Below are 17,664 nucleotides of genomic sequence, written 5' to 3'. Positions count from 1 at the left end.
GTATCTGCAACCACCGTTTCCTTGGTTACTAGCAAAATTATTTAAAAGACGGGCTAGGCGGTGTGCTCTCTCTCTCTCTCTCTCTCTCTCTCTCTCTCTCTCTCTCTCTCTCTCTCTCTCTCTCTCTCTCTCTCTCTCTCTCTCATTGGTAATGGGTCCTCCAAAATGCCAGCTTTATTCTTAGGCAACGTAAACAGGATTCGGCATAATAGGGATTGACTCAAGTGAATTTTGATTGCCACTATACCCAGCCGTCGTATGAAAAAGGGCTTTGTTCCCGACAGCCTTTTTTTTTTTTTTTTTTTTTTTTTTTTTTTTTTCCTCATTTCGAGGAGAGAAATTTCACGACAGAGTGGGATTTTAACGTCCGACTGCTTGTTTTTTCCCAGTCTTGTGAAGGTAATTGAAATTTAAAGGAGTATTTTTGTGGGGGGAGTTTTGCTCAATTTAGTTGTCTTTTATTACTTTCTTGTTTTTTTTCTTTTTTCATTTTTTTACAGCATTGTCATTCTACTCCTTTTACACAGCAGGTTGATGAATTTGCGGATTTTGAGCAGCAGTTGTTGTTATTATTATTATTATTATTATTATTATTATTATTATTATTATTATATTATTATTATTATTATTATTACTGAATATTTGTTTTTCTTGTTTAGTGGTATTAAATATTTTTCTTCACTACTCATAAAGAAAGGATTATTATTATTATTATTATTATTATTATTATTATTATTATTATTATTATTATTATTATTATTAATTTATTTTAATTTTTTTTTTGGTCTATCAAAGTCATCCTATTCGACTGGGTGGCATTTATAGTGTGGGGTTCCGTGTTGCATCCTGCCTCCTTAGGAGTCCATCACTTTTCTCACTATGTGCGCTGTTTCTAGTAGCACACTCTTCTGCGTGAGTCCTGGAGCTACTTCGGCATCTAGTTTTTCCAGATTCTTTACACGGATCTTGGGATCTTGCCTAGTACTCCTATGATCATGGGTACAATTTCCATTGGCATATCCCATATCCTTCTTATTTCGATTCTCAGGTCTTGATAATTATCAGTTTTTCTTCTTTCTTTCTCATCTAACATAAATTTTTCTTCTTTCTCATCTAATTATTATTATTATTATTATTATTATTATTATTATTATTATTATTATTATTATTATTATTATTATTTGAGTAATTGCTTCTTGACTTATTTGATTTATTGGTTTAAGAGTGATCAGATTAATATTTCGTTGCTACATTATGGGTTACACTATGCCAGTAAAACGGGTAAATAGTAAATGCGTGTATTGAAAGTTTACACCATTGAAAATGCGCTAAGGAGAAACTTAGGAATCGTAAAGATATAAAGTATACATACACAAATACATACCTCTTTCGATGGCTGGATGGTCGCAGTCACTGTATATCCGTTGTTTCCCAACCAGGTGGCAGTTCGAATCCTACTGTATATTCACTTGTAATTCCTCATGAGTATAAATTATTCCAGAGGTGTGGGGAACTGGATATTAAGTGAAATTTTTGGTCTAATATTTGTAAATATAAAATGTGTCACGGTGTGTGTGTGACAAAAATACATAGCCTACATGTACAATATATGTGTATTTGTGTATGTATGCAGTTATGTAATGTAAGTGTATAGAAGATTTAAACTGCTTCATAAGTATTGCATACATTTATTGTTGCTTCGTGTGCAATAATTTATTATTTAGAATGTAATCCAATATAGAGATAGGTTCATACACTTATGATGTTTTCACCTCTTAATAACCCTAGTATTTTTTCAAATTCTTCTAGAAGACTTGAACTGCCTCGTAAATGTTGCATACATTTAATGTTGCTTTGTGCGCAGTAATTCTTTATCTAGAATGTTATCAATTATAGAGAAACATCTGTCAAAGCTTCATACAGACCTTGTTTTTTCTCCTTAATAACCCAGTAATTTTTTTTATAGAAATTCATTGACCTTAGAATAACCCTAATTTTTTTTTTTAATTAATAGAATGAAACCTATAAAGTCAAGCTTCATACATATCTTATGTTTTCCCCTCTTAATAACCCTAATTTTTTTTCAATAATTCAATGTCTAGAATGTTGTTAATTATAGAGAAACATTCGTCAAGCCCATACATAGCTTATGTTTTCCCCTCTTAATAACCCTAAATTTTTTTACAATAACTCAATGTCTAGAATGTTATTAATTATAGAGTAACATCCGTAAAGCTTCATACATATCTTATGTTTTCTCCCTCTTAAAAACCCTAATTTTTTTTCTTCAATAATTCAATGTCTAGAATGTTATAGAGAAACCTCTGTCAGGCTTCATAATAGCTTATGTGTTCCCCTCTTAATAACCCAAATATTTATTTCGTCCAAAGTCTTATGGAGACAGGACATTGAGCCCACATTCCATTCCCTCTCGGTCCTAGTGAGCTCGGTCAGAGAGGCACCATGCACGCATCAAGGGAGCCTTTTTGCGGAAAACTCGGAAGACTGGAAGCAGCCCGTGTCCTTCAAGTTGGTCCCCCCGTCCATCTTCGCTTAGATTTGGGAGGATAGAAAACGTTCTGGTCATTTTTTCTGCCGCGGCAACTGTGCATAACTTTCGTCTGCGCTAGATTGACTTGCAGATGCAAGGGATATCGCCCCTATCTTGCAGTCCGTCGTGTTTTATTCCCTCATTGCTTGTTTTGATGGGTTCATTTGAAGTGATTCCAACTTGTTTACAAGATTCATTCGCTTTCATGCTTTCCTTTATTCATTTGTGGGTGTTCTGCGCATTGGGAATATATTTTTCAGGGTGATGGCATTTATGGTTTTTGTATAGAAATGTTTGTACACTTATAATAATAATAATAATAATAATAATAATAATAATAATAATAATAATAATAATATCCTTTATTTATGAACAGTGAAGGAAAATATTCAATACCATAATAGAAGAAGAACAAATAATAATAATAATAATAATAATAATAATAATAATAATTATAATAATAAAAACCTAGAAGCCGAAGTAGCTCCAGGACTCATGCTGAAGAGTGTGCTACTAGAAACAGCTCACATAGTGAGCAAAGTGATGGACTCCTAAGGAGGCAGGATGCAACCCGGAACCCCACACTATAAATACCACCCAGTCGAATAGGATGACTGATAGACCAAAAAAAAAAAAAAAAAAAAAAAAAATAATAATAATAATAATAATAATAATAATCCTTTTTTATGAACACTAAATAAAATGATTCCGTACCGCTATAAGAGAAAAACAGTCGTTCAGTACAAAATAAAGCAGTCGCCGTCTTGAGAACCCTAAGCTTAAATAGGAGGCCTGCCACTTCTGATGGTGGAACAGAGCCTTGCCGACAATTCCGGAGATAGTCGTATTAAAGAGATTTTGATAACCCTACGGAGAAACATACCCAGTTTTCGCAATAATTAATGTATATATGTGATATATATAAATCTATACATATGTATACATAAATATCTTTATATATTACGTATGTATATATAATATATCTATATATTATGTATGTATATATATATATATATATATTTATATATGTATGTATATATATATATATGAAATTTTTATCACCGTGATTTATATACAATCATGAAGCTACAAATATATATATATATATATATATATATATATATATATATATATATATATATATATATATATATATATATATATATATATATATATAGAGAGAGAGAGAGAGAGAGAGAGAGAGAGAGAGAGAGAGAGAGAGAGAGAGAGAGAGAGAGAGAGCGAGCGCTATAACGAAACAAACCCATCTCTTGGAAAGGAACAAAATTAACACCTATGTTTAAAGGAAAGAAAAAAAAAGTTAGTTTTCATTATTTTGGTTTTGTATGTTAGTGATATAATAGTTTGTTAATCAGGTTGGGTTTTTAGTTTTTTTTTTATTTTATGGGAAGAAAAATTTAAACTCTGAATATTTAATTTTGATCGTCGTTTGATTATCGGCCAAGAATAACCATTTGTCAAAGTGCTTGGAATTGTTAATCATTTAACTCCGTAGCGGGGTAGTGCCGCCAGTGCACCTCATGCCGTGCAGTGTAGGCATTACCGAAAGTTCTTTGCAGCGTCCTTTCCTTGACCTTTACTGTACCTCCGTTCATATTTTCTTCCATCTTCCTTTCCACCCTCTCCTAACAATTGATTCATACTCCAACTGCGAGGTTTTCCTCCTGTTACACCTTTCAAACCTTTGTACTGTCAGTTTCTGTTTCAGCGCTGAATGACCTCATAGGTCCCAGTGCTTGGCCTTTCGCCTAAATTCTATATTGTGTTGCATTTTGTTAATCTTTTGGTGTGCTTCGTGATTGTGAGTAGCCTTTTGGCAGAGCCCTGATAGTGAATAGTCTGTTTAAAAGGGTGTTTGAAACTCAGTGACCCTTTGGAAAATTACTTGTCAGTAGTGTGTTAGCAAAGCATGTGGTAATCCGTAGCCTTTTAGTGAATAATCTTTCGGTACACAGCTCTCAGTGAATGGTTTTTCTTCAGACAAAATTGAACCTCAGTTTGAATTTGATAGGTGACTGAAATGAAAATGTTTGAATTGCTGTGCTTGTCTTGTTCGTATCACGTCATTTGACCATATCATCATCTTAAGCGGTGAAGGCCCCTATAGGGGTCTTGGTGCTCGGTCAGTATCCGTAAATTTCGTACATCCGCCACCCAGCTCGCCTTGACATCTACTTAGCCATACAGTGTTGTTACGGAAACACGTTCCAATATATTTATCGGATGTAAGGGTTGTTTTTTTTTTTTGTCTCCTTGGCCTTTATAGTACGGCTTCACAATCAGGTAGCTGCAAGCCGATACGAAGCCATGCGCATACATTTTGCCCCGTATCCACTGATTTCGTGATGGATAGCTATGCTGACGTCATCAATATGTTACGGACTTGGGAAATGTATGATTTTGTTGTGGGGGGGGATTATGGAATTGCATGTAACTTAGCATTAATGACGTTTTGATAATATTCGACGTTTAAGATTTATATCCAGTTATCAGAGCTATAGGAAAGCTTTATTATATTTGATGATCGAGACCACAGGTCTAAAGCCAAATCAAAAAGTCCTTCAAATGACATCGTGCTTACCCCATACAAAAATGGGAATAAAAGCACGTTAAAAGAAAAAGAAAGAAAAGAAGATTCTCAACCTGAAGACCGAAATTATACGTTGTAAATGACATGGGTATTGATCAGTATTTTACCTGTATCGATCTATCTATCTATCTATCTATCCATATGTGTACTGTATATGATAGATATACACACACACACACATATATATATATATATACAGTATGTAGATTTATCTATATATATTATATATATATATATGTGTGTGTGTGTGTTTATATGTGTATGTGTATGTGTATACATATATACATATACTCGTACACACACACATATATATATATATATATTAATATATATATATATATATATATATATATATATATATATATATATATATATATATATATATATATAGAGAGAGAGAGAGAGAGAGAGAGAGAGAGAGAGAGAGAGAGAGAGAGAGAGAGAGAGAGGTATCTACATATATATCTATCTACATATCTACTTGTATCTACGTACATACATGCATATGTATATGGAAGCATAGACAAAAGAAAACCATTCGAGCAGCCCCGCGAGTATCAGGAATCTCAACTCGGTAATTTTGTTAAGCGGTAGACACTACTTGAAAACGAACGACATCAGCCCAAGACATCAAAGCGCCGGCTTGCTTTTAACTCTTACGCCATGAGGTAACCATGAAGTAAGAGGAGTCGCCGAGGCGTTAAGGCTATTCACCGCCATCTCCGCACGGCGGAGGAGAAGGTGGAAGACGGAGACGTGCAAAGGCATGTGCGGACCCGTCAGGAGAGAATTGGAGGAAATGGAGAGCCCGTGAGATGCAAAGGAGGGAGTGTAACAGGGCGAGGATGATTGGCAATGTGTGTGTTGCGACTCTTTTGCTCAACTGAATAGTTTTCAATTCATGCGAAGGACTGTCTGTTTTTTGGTGGTTGTTGAGGTCTGTGGTTTTGAATTCGTGCAAAGGGCTGTCCGGTTTTGGGGATTGCTCAAATCTGTGGTTTTGAATTGATGCAAAGGGCTGTGCGGTTTTGGGTTTGCTCAAATCTGTGGTTTTGAATTGATGCAAAGGGCTGTCCGGTTTTGGGGATGCTCAAATCTGTGGTTTTGAATTGATGCAAAGGGCTGTCCGGTTTTTGGTTTGCTAAAATCTGTGGTTTGGAATTAATGCAAATAGCTGTCCAGTTATTGAGTTTGCTCAAATCTGTGGTTTTGAATTGATGCAAAGGGCTGTCCGGTTTTTGGTTTGTTAAAATCTGTGGTTTGGAATTAATGCAAAGAGCTGTCCAGTTTTTGAGTTTGCTCAAATCTGTGATTTTGAATTGATGCAAAGAGCTGTCCGGTTTTGGTTTGCTCAAATCTGTGGTTCTGAATTCATGCAAAGGGCTGTCCGGTTTTTGGTTTGCTAAAGTCTGTGATTTTGAATTAATCCAAAGGGCTTTCTGTTTTTTGGTTTACTTAAATCTGTAGTTATCAATTTTTGCTCAGGACTGTCCGTTTTTAAGTTTGCTCAAAACGTAGTTTTCAATTAATGTTCTATATTGAAGTTTGTTGAAATCTGTAGTTTTAAAGTTATCGTAAGCACCTTTCAATGTTGTGGTTGCCCGAGTCAGTACTTTTGAATTAATGTAAAGCACTGTCCATTTTTAAGTTTTCTCCGCAAGACTGTAGTTTTGAATTGATTGAAATGGCTGTCTATTTCTGAAACAGAAAAGGAAGTGGATCTTGAAAATCGTTTTTATTTATCCTTGAGAGACTGAATGATTGATTTTGTTCCGTGAGGTTTTGTTACAACTTGTGTTTGAGAGTGTAAGGTATTCAGGTCAGTTCTCTCTCTCTCTCTCTCTCTCTCTCTCTCTCTCTCTCTCTCTCTCTCTCTCTCTCTCTCTCTCCAAAACGAACTCTCCAGTTTACATTTCCACTTCTTTTCTATGACTCAATCTAGGTATGTACAATTCAGGTCAGTTGTGCCCTCTCTCTCTCTCTCTCTCTCTCTCTCTCTCTCTCTCTCTCTCTCTCTCTCTCTCTCAAAATGAACTCTACAGTTTACATTTCCACAACTTTTCTATGACTCCATCTAGATATGTACTATTCGGGTCTCTCTCTCTCTCTCTCTCTCTCTCTCTCTCTCTCTCTCTCTCTCTCTCTCTCTCTCTCTCTCACTCTCTCCTGCCAAAACGAACTCTCCAGTTTACATTTCCACTTCTTTTCCGTGACTCAATACTACAGACATCAAGGAACCCCACGCCTTTAATCCTTCCCCACTCGCCTTTTTGCACTCTGACCCTGATGAACGCGACCGAAGTGTAGCTTTCTCAGCCCTCTCGCCAATGTCATTTGTCATTTCTAGATGTAGTTTTTCAGTTGTCTAGAAATGTGTACACATCCACGCACATCAACCCAACAGGGAAGTCTTCAAGCATTTCTTTTGGGTAAGTTTAGTCAGTTGACTTGTTTCATGATTTTATTATGATAATGAGCGGATGTATATATATTTCTGTCGTCCCAGTAGTTCGTACACCTCTACGTAGATAAGCCAAAAAGGAAATTTTTCAAGTATTCCTCTTTGATGGGTTTAGCCAGTTTACCTGTTTCATGATTTTATGTTCATAAAGGCGGGGTGTGTATAGAGGATGTATGGTTTGCATTAAAATAAAAATATTTTTTGTGGCCATTGATTTTTGGCAGATATTTTTACAGCTTTTGGCTTTCAGTTTTCTGTAAATAAACTTGAGATGGCCATAAAAATGTCTGTCCGCCTCACTTTTTCTGTCCGCCCTCAGACCTTAAAAACTACTGTGGCTAGAGGGCTGCAAATTGGTATGTTGACCATTCACCATCCTGTCATCAAACATATCAAATTGCAGCTCTCTAGCATCAGTAGTTTTTAGTTAATTTAGAGTTAAAATTAGTCATGATCGTGCGTCTGGCACCGCTATAGGTGCCAAGAACATGCCAACAACACAGGCCACCACCGGGCCGTGGCTGAGAGTTTCATACAGCATTAAGAAGAAAACTCGATTGCGCCGAAGAAACTTGGCGCATTTTTCACTTGTTTTCTGTTGACGCCAAGTTAATGTAAACCTATAACTCACTCTAGTCATCAATTTTCTTCAAGCCAGAAGAGAAATGTTAAAAAAATCCCCCTTGATAGATTCAGATAGTTTACAAGTTACATGGTTTTATGATTAATAAGAGTGGGTGTATTCAGAGGCGTAAATGGTTTCTGTTAAAGCGCAATGAAATATTTTTTGTCAAGCATTGTTTTCTATTGCCGCCAAGTTAATGTAGACCAATAAATCACCACAGTCATCAGGTTTGCGAACCCGCTTCCGAAGAACAGTGGTTCTGTGCGAGTTAGAATGACGCCAGGTTAATGTAAACCATTTAGTCAGTCAGGCATCAGTTTTGTCGAGAGTTCTCCCGGAGAACAGAATGACCAAATGTAAGAAAGGAGTGAATGAATAATGTATAGCGCTCTAGAAGTTCCTCCTCCATTCAAAGCCGCCACGCGAGTTAGAACTCTTCAAAAGTTGTGACTAATGAGATTACTTGGTCCGCTGCGGTTTGTTTTTGGCAGAAAATAATGGGCTCCTTTCTCCGTGTCGTCCTTTGCTGCTTTGGTGTGATTGATATCCGGTTTCACGCGGGCTGAAGATTACAAAAGCAAGTATTGAACAGTGTTCGATTACGGATGTTCGTGGCTGGGTAGGGAAATGGGAATGGTGTTTTGATCAAGTTCACGGGGCGGGGGCGGCTCACATAAAACTTCAGTGAGCGTTGGACGCTTTTTCTGTTTTAGATTTCTTATTCTTCCAGATTAATTGCTTCACACGCGCACATACACACACACACACATACGTGTGTGTGTATACTTATATATAATATTGTATACTTTTATATAATATACACATATATATGTATGTATGTATGTATGTATGTATATATATATATATATATATATATATATATATATATATATATATATATATATATATATATATATATATATATATATATATATATATATATATGTATATTCAGTGAGTAAAAAATAAAATTGTTAGTAATTACCACAAAAAAGGGTGGGAATGGTACTTTAAATTCTCTCTCTCTCTCTCTCTCTCTCTCTCTCTCTCTCTCTCTCTCTCTCTCTCTCTCTCTCTCTCTCTCTCTCTCTCTCTCTCTCTCTCAGGCAAAGATAATAAGAGTCTAGAAGTGCCCGTCTTTCCTAAAGGATTATTGCCGTTTAATTTCCGCCTCATAATAGATAAGATAAAAGTGTTGAGAGAGAGAGAGAGAGAGAGAGAGAGAGAGAGAGACAGGCCTTAGTCCTTCTTGACTCTACGTACGTTTTGAATTGATCCTTTGTTTTGGATGTGTGTGAATGGATCCGCACATAATCTTGAATCTCATTAATTATCTGTGAAGAAAAGCTTGCTTCTCTGTCCATCTGTGTACAGAATAATAAGATGAAGGTTGTGTGTACAGTATATCCACTAGCTGAATACTAGCTGTGTCGTATGTTTTTTCTTATATTTGTGTTTCTGTACTTTGACTAGTATATATTTATTATGGTATAACTGTGTTGCCAACAAGGCATCATGAACGTGGTTAGTGTTTAAATTCGACAGTTGTGTTGTAAGTGTTGATAAGTATGCATCTATACAAAAGAATGGCTGCCGTTTTTTTTTATATTTTATACGTATCTGTCTGTAGCACTTCACATGTGTATGTTTCTGTACGCATCTGTGTATAGTAAACGATAGGGGAAAAGTGAGCTGGACAAAGGATATACGTGAGAGCAAAATCTTGAGATGGCAGAGAAAAATGCAGAATCGGCTACACTGTACCTAGGCTATAAAATGGATGATCAACAATGGTGAGTAGTAAATACAGGTACAAACCTTGAAGAAGTTCTAAATTAATACTGATTTCTACTCGCCGCATCTATGCACGAACGCCATATACGTGGCCATGTATATGGCGTTTGTGCATAGATATGGCGAGTATAAATTAGTATCAATTTAGAACTACTTCAAGGTTTGTGCCTGTATTTACCACTCACCGTTGTTGATCATCCATTTTATAGCCTAGGGTACAGTGTTGCTGAGTCTGCATTTTTCTTTGCCCTCTTAAGGTTTTGCTCCCTCGTATTTCCTTTGTCCAACTCACTTTTCCCCTATTTAAGGGGAAGGGGTTTGGGTTGGGGGGGGGGTTGGGTGTAATCGTAAATTGGTAAGGGTTGGTGGGTCATTACCGTAACAGCAACTCGCACTTAGACCCCTACTGGGCGCTCTCTAGAAGATTAGGCAAAGCTTCCGTCGAGTGCTATGGCCTGAGAGTGCTCTCTCTCTCTCTCTCTCTCTCTCTCTCTCTCTCTCTCTCGGTCGATTTTGTATTTTTCTTTTACAAGAACTTCATAACTTATTTATTTGGTATACTTTGCATCGATGGCTTTGGCAGTTGCGTTGTCAGACATATTTACAAAATCATTGATCAGTGTCACTCACTCCATTTTGAGTTTTCTGTAAAAGAGAACTATTGAGAGGGCTTTGTCTGTCCGTGCGCACTTTTTCTGTCCCCCCTCAGATCTTAAGAACCACTGAGGCTAGAGGGCCGGAAATGGTATGTTGATCATCCACCATCCAATCATCAAACATACCAAACTGCAGCCCTCTAGCCTCAGTAGTTGCTATTTTATTTAAGGTTAAAGTTAGCCATGATCGTTCGTCTGGCAACGCTGTAGGACATGCCACCACCGGACCGTGGCTGGAAGTTTCATGGGCCCCGTCTTTTACAGCATTATACCGAGACCACCGAAAGATAGATCTATTTTCAGTGTCCTTGATTATACTCTCTACAGAAAACTTGGTTTCGACAGAGAAACTTCGGCGCATATTTTATTTGTTTCTTCAGGTTCCACTTTTAAGTCCATAGGCTTAATTTCATTTATTTCTGGCTCTCTTACTCCCACCCCTCTTTCTTTGTCTTTGCTGAATGGCTGGAAGTGCCTCAGCGTTAGCTGGGCTTTATGCCGTGGGAAATCAGTTTGACCAAAGTAGTTACGGTATATGAAAGATTTACTCGGTTTGAGAAGAAATTAGGAATGAGTTAAGGTTTGAGAAGAAATTAGGAATGAGTTAAGGTTTGAGAAGAAATTAGGAATGAGTTAAGGTTTGAGAAGAAATTAGGAAGGAGTTACCAGATTAGTATGATAAATAATACTATAATAATACAATCATAATTGAGGAAGTTCCACTTGTGGAGGTGATGAGAATGTAGGGGAGAAGGAGATGCTTGGACAAGTTGTTCTCACCACTCAGGGATAATATTATATGATGGTGTTAACTGTGCTCTTATGGACACCAGAAGAGTTGGGAGTCATTAGCTGAGCTGTGCTCTTATGGGCGTCAGAAGAGTTGGAAGTGTTTGCTGTGGTCCTGTGGGTACCAGAAGAGTTGGAAGTGTTAGCTGTGTTCCTCTGGGCACTAGTAGAGTTGGAAGTGTTAGCTATGCTCTTGTGGGCACCATTAGAGTTGGAAGTGTTAGCTGTGCTCTTGTGGGCACCAGAAGAGTTGGAAGTCGTTAGCTGAGCTGTGCTCTAGTGGTCACCAGAAGAGTTGGAAGTCGTTAGCTGAGCTCTGCTTTTGTGGGCACCAGAAGAGTTGGAAGTCGTTAGCTAGCTCTGCTTTTGTGGGCACCAGAAGATTTGGAAGTAGTTAGCTGAGCTCTGCTCTTGTGAGCACCATTAGAGTTGGAAGTGTTAGCTGTGCTCTTGTGGGCACCAGAATAGTTGGAAGTCGTTAGCTTTTCTCCTGTGGACACCAGAAGAGTTGGAAGTGTTTGTTGTGGTCCTGTATGCACCAGAAGAGTTGGAAGTGTTAGCTGTGCTCTTGTGGGCACCAGAAGAGTTGGGGGTCATTATTTATGTTCTTGTGGGCAATGGAAGATTTGGAAGTCGTTAGCTGAGCTGTGCTCTTGTGGGCACCAGAAGAGTTGGAAGTTTTAGCTGTGCTCTTGTGGGCACCAGAAGAGTTGAGAGTTAGTCATGGTCCTGTGGGCACCAGAAGAGTGGAGAGTGTTAGGTGTGGCCCTGTGGAAACCCTGGGCAATAGAAGAGATACAAGTTTTAGGCTTGGTCCTGTGGCCACCAGAAGAGTTGAGAGTATTAGTTGAGGTCCTGTGGACACCAGAAGAGTTGAGTGTTAGTTGTGGTCCTGTGGGCACCAGAAGAGTTGGGAGTGTTTGATGTAGTCTTGTGGGCACCAGAAGAGTTAGAAGTGTTTGCTGTGGTCCTGGGAGCATTAGAAGAGTTGGTAGTGTTAGCTGTGCTCTTGTAGGCACCAGAAGAGTTGAGTGTTATGTTAGTCATGGTCCTGTGGGCTCCAGAAGAGTTGTAAGTGGTTTCAGAGGTCCTGTGGGCACTAAAGGAGTTGGAAGTGTTTGCTGTTCTCCTGTGGGCACCAGAAGAGATGGAAGTGTTTTTGTGGTCCTGTGGGCACTAGAAGAGTTGGAAGTGTTAGCTGTGCTCTTGTGGGCACGAGAAGAGTTGAGAGTGTTAGTCATGGTCCTGTGGGCATCAGAAGAGTGGAAAGTGTTAGTCATCTTCCTGTGGGCATCAGAAGAGTGGAAAGTGTTAATCATGGTCCTGTGGGCACCAGAAGAGTAGGTCGTTACACTTGGTCCTGTGGGCACCAGAAGAGTTGAGGGTGTTAGTCTTGGTCCTGTGGGCACCAGAAGAGTTGAGTGTTTGTTGTGGTCCTGTGGGCACCAGAAGAGTTGAGTGTTAGTTGTGGTCCTGTGGGCACCAGAAGGGTTGGAAGTGTTAGTTGTGGCCCTGTGGGCACTAGAAGAGTTGGAAATGTTTACTGTTCTCCTGTGGGTACCAGAAGAGTTAGAAGTGTTTGCTGTGGCCTTGTGGGCATTAGAAGAGTTGGAAGTGTTTGTTTTCTCCTGTGGGCACCAGAATGGTTAGAAGTGTTTGCTGTGGTCCTGTGGGCACCAGAAGAGTTAAAAGTGTTTGCTGTGGTCATGTGGACACCAGGAGAATTGCAAGTGTTTGCTGTGGTCCTGTGGGCACCAGAAGAGTTGGAAGTGTTACCTGTGCTCTTGTGGGCACCAGAAGAGTTGGAAGTGTTAGCTCTGCTCTTGTGGGCACCAGAAGTGTTTGAAGACTTGGAAGACCCAGACCTACTTGGATGAGTATTTAAAGAAGGGATGTTGGAGATCTGTCTGTGAAAAGTCACTGCAGATTTGAGCAGTGGAAATTCATGTAGGACCTTTGCGTTTCGCTCCGTTGGAGACTTTGTTGATGATGATGAAATAGGCGGTGAGTTAGGTTTCTGGGAGCCAGTTGAATGTGTTAAGTCTCAGCCAATGGGATATTGTCATGGACCTATGGACCTAACCTTATTTCAGAATTCTTGCACGAGAGCCGAAATTTTAAAAGCCACTGGAACCTTTCTTAACGGTTAATAGGGAACAAATTATATACCGTATAATGCATATACACATATAATTATATATATATATATATATATATAATTATATATATATATATATATTTATATTTATATTTATATTTATATAGTTACATGTATATTTATATGTATACATTGTGCTCACCTAACAGTGACTGAACCATGGTGTCGATTTACAATTTCATCCTACGTTTTTACAATTGATTCGACGGGACAGTCCTTCCGGCAGTTGGTGTGAAAGGGAAAGCTGGTTAAAAGGAGTAAGAGCAGCAGCAGCTGTGGGCGTGGGGGATCATGGGCGTTGGTGGGGGCAGGTCTCGGGCAGGGAGGTCTCGGCGTTGGGGGTGGTAGAGTCGACGACAGCCACGAAGACCAGCGGTAGCCTGATGGATATTTCACCATTAAAGAGGAAAGCCAACCCCCTCCACCCCCCTCTTTTAACACTCTCTCTCTCTCTCTCTCTCTCTCTCTCTCTCTCTCTCTCTCTCTCTCTCTCTCTCATATCCAATGAACATTTATTACCTGATGGAAACATCTTCTGACTGATGGAAACATCACACATGTGTATTAATGCTGAAAGATTAGGTTAGAAGGATATTGACTATATATATAAATATGTTACTATTGAATAACACACACATATATATATATATATATATATATATATATATCTCTCTCTCTCTCTCTCTCTCTCTCTCTCTCTCTCTCTCTCTCTCTCTCTCTCTCTCTATATATATATATATATATATATATATATATATATATATATAGATGTATTAGATGTAGATATATATAGTCAGGTAAGGAATCTGGTTTGAGTGTGAGCGATGTTGCCCTTGAAGGAGGTGCTTAAAGAACAGCCACGACTCGTGTGTCGAGGAAGTGGCAGAGAGAAGGAAGCGAGAGGGGAAGAGGACGGAAGTTTTGGGGACAGAGTATTTAATTGGATATTCTTTTCTAGGGGGAAGGCAGGAGTTATTCCTCGCCACGTTCCCGGGACTCAGGGTGGCGGTGATTCACCATTTATTTACTTATTTATGTATGTATTTGTTTGTTTATTTAATTAGAAAGACGGACAGATTTGTTTACTTTCCACTTTTCCAGAGGGACGACTACCATCCGTGTTTGATTTTAAAAGACAGACAGGAAATTAGTCATTTAGTTATTATTATAAGAAAGACAGCTTTGCATTTCTTTTGTAATCCGGGGTTTATATCAAGAGCCTGCGCTATTTATTTTTCAGAGAGTGTTATCTTTAGAAAAAAATGTTTGCTTCATTTTGGCAATAGTTTTTATTTTCCAGAGAAGTTAGCGTTACGTTATCAGTTTTTATAAACAATTTTTTTCCTTCCTGTCGAGACTTATGATTAGTTATATATATAGGAAAATGTTTATTTAATTCTGACAACGGTTTTTATTTCCCAGCGACCGTTTAATTTTGACAGTTTTTATTTTCCTTACCTTATCAGTTTTGATAAGCAATTTATTTTCCTTCCTCTCAACAGAGACTGTTATGATTAGTTATCTATAGAAAAAACAATTGTTTAATTCTGACAACTGTTTTTATTTCCCAGAAACCATTTAATTTTAACAACAGTTTTTATTTTCCTGACATCGTTTTTTATAAACATCTCTCTTTCTTTTCCTTCCTCCCCAGAGACGGTACGTTTGCCTATGTATTTTGAGGAAGACTTAAATGTCCTCTTTTCCCGAGAGACTGAGATTTAGCATTGATTTTTGTAGAGAAAGATCGGTCGGTCATTTTCGGAACAACATTGGCAATTACCTGTCGGTGGCCTTTTTCATGTATGCCTAGAAGTGCAGATATTATGAATTTACTAACTAAATCAGGTGTTTTCATGTCGGGAACGCCTAATAGAGAGAGAGAGAGAGAGAGAGAGAGAGAGAGAGAGAGAGAGAGAGAGAGAGAGAGAGATTTTGTATTTTGTTAAAATGGTGTTGGGATGGGTACATTGCCAGTAATTTTCACACTGTCTGCCATATCTCAACAGAGATATTATATAACAACTGCGTACCTTCCAAGGTACACAGTTGTTATATATATATAACGATGGGCTTATAATAAATGTCAAAAGAAAACGAAAACACACGGCCGTAAATAGTCTGCCCAAACGAAGATAGAAGAAAACAAATGGAAAACACTTACAGGTGAAAGAGAGACTGATTTCAACTTTTGACATTGCTCAGCGAATTTCCATTTTCATTATTATGAATAGGAGAGAAAGCCCATCAAGTGAAATTAATTATGTACTCATTATTACAGATGAACAGTTCACAAAATACTGCTAATAGCTCAGGACAACTCGTGCTATCGTCCCCATGTGTCCTTGTGATAGAATGAGCTATCACAAACTAACTGCAGTATTTTTTAATTGTTCATCTGTAAGATTGTGTATATAACAAATTATTATTATTATTATTATTATTATTATTATTATTATTATTATTATTATTATTATTATTATTATTAGTTAAGAGTCTCAGTTTTCCATTGCTCAGAGAATTACCATTTTCATTATTGTTAATAGGAGAGAAAGGCCCATTCAGTGAAATTAATTTTCCTGTTATATACTCATTATTACAGATGAACAGTTCACAAAATACTGCTATTAGCTCACGATGACCCTTGCTATGCTTTCTTGTGTCCTTGTGATAGCAGGAGCTATCACTAGCCAAGAGCAGGGTTTTGTAAATTGTTCATCTGATAGAATATGTACATGATAACAAACTATTATTATTATTATTATTATTATTATTATTATTATTATTATTATTATTATTATTATTATTGTTATTTTTTTTCCCAGTTATTGTGTTAATAAGTTAATTGTTTCTTATTTAGTATAGTAGATCAAGGTTTATGTATTTTGTCTAAAAGGCAGTTTTGTACTGATTTACGAATTTTCTGTTTTATTGTAATTCAGGAAAAGCACTTAGTAATTTGAAACAAGCCTCACGTCATTAAAAAGAAACTGAAAATTTGAAACAAGAGCACGTCATTAAGCAAACTTTTACTGCTATGAATGTAAAAAGAAAGGGAAAAACAGCAAAGAATAGCTCATAAGTGAAGGTAAATCAACTAACAGGTAAATATAGAATACACAAACAGTAGAGGTAAATCAACTAACAGATAATTATAGAATACACAAACAGCACAGGTAAATCAACTAACAGGTAATTACAGAATACACAATCAGCAAAGGTAAATCAGCTAACAGGTAATTATAGAATACACAAACAGCAAAGGTAAATAAACTAACAGGTAATTATAGAATACACAAAAAGCAGAGGTAAATCAACTAACAGGTAATTATAGAATACACAGTGAAAGTAAATCAACTAACAGGTAATTATAGAACACACAAACAGCAGAGTTAAATCAACTAACAGGTAATTATAGAATACACAAACAGTAGAGGTAAATCAATTAACAGGTAATTATAGAACACAAACAGCAGAGGTAAATCAACTAACAGGTAATTATAGAATATACAAACAGCAGAGTTAAATCAACTAACAGGTAATTATAGAATACACAAACAGCAGAGGTAAATCAACTAACAGGTAATTATAGAATACACAAACAGCAGAGTTAAATCAACTAACAGGTAATTATAGAACACACAAACAGCAAAGGTAAATCAACTAACAGGTAATTATAGAATACACAAACAGCAGAGGTAAATCAACTAACAGGTAATTATAGAATACACAAACAGCAAAGGTAAATCAACTAACAGGTAATTATAGAATACAGAAACAGCAACGGTAAAACAATTAAAAGGTTATTATATAATACACAAAAAGCAGAGGTAAATCAATTAACAGGTAATTATAGAATACACAAACAGCGAAAGTAAATCAGCTAAGGTAATTATAGAACACACAAACAGCAGAGGTAAATCAAATAACAGGTAATTGTAAAATACACAAACAGCAGAGGTAAATCAACTAACAGGTAATTATAGAATACACAATCAGCAAAGGTAAAACAATTAAAA

At 37.1% G+C, this 17,664-nt stretch overlaps 2 protein-coding genes across 39 annotated transcripts in view; one reads left to right on the top strand and one right to left on the bottom strand.

Moving 5' to 3' along the window:
* Positions 1-17,664, top strand: part of PMCA (plasma membrane calcium-transporting ATPase 3) — a 476,515-nt gene that overhangs the window by 128,863 nt on the left and 329,988 nt on the right. The gene's annotated exons all lie outside the window — the stretch shown is intronic.
* The window catches only part of LOC136839854 (uncharacterized), a 33,924-nt gene continuing 28,790 nt past the window's right edge, over positions 12,531-17,664 (bottom strand). Inside the window, exon 3 of the mRNA XM_067106184.1 lies at positions 12,531-13,115. Coding sequence (XP_066962285.1) covers positions 12,531-13,115 — 585 coding nt within the window. The remainder of the gene's footprint in view (positions 13,116-17,664) is intronic.

This window comes from Macrobrachium rosenbergii, chromosome 6 (genome assembly GCF_040412425.1).
Source record: "Macrobrachium rosenbergii isolate ZJJX-2024 chromosome 6, ASM4041242v1, whole genome shotgun sequence".
Lineage (NCBI taxonomy): Eukaryota > Metazoa > Arthropoda > Malacostraca > Decapoda > Palaemonidae > Macrobrachium > Macrobrachium rosenbergii.
This window is presented reverse-complemented; position numbering and strand designations above follow the sequence as displayed.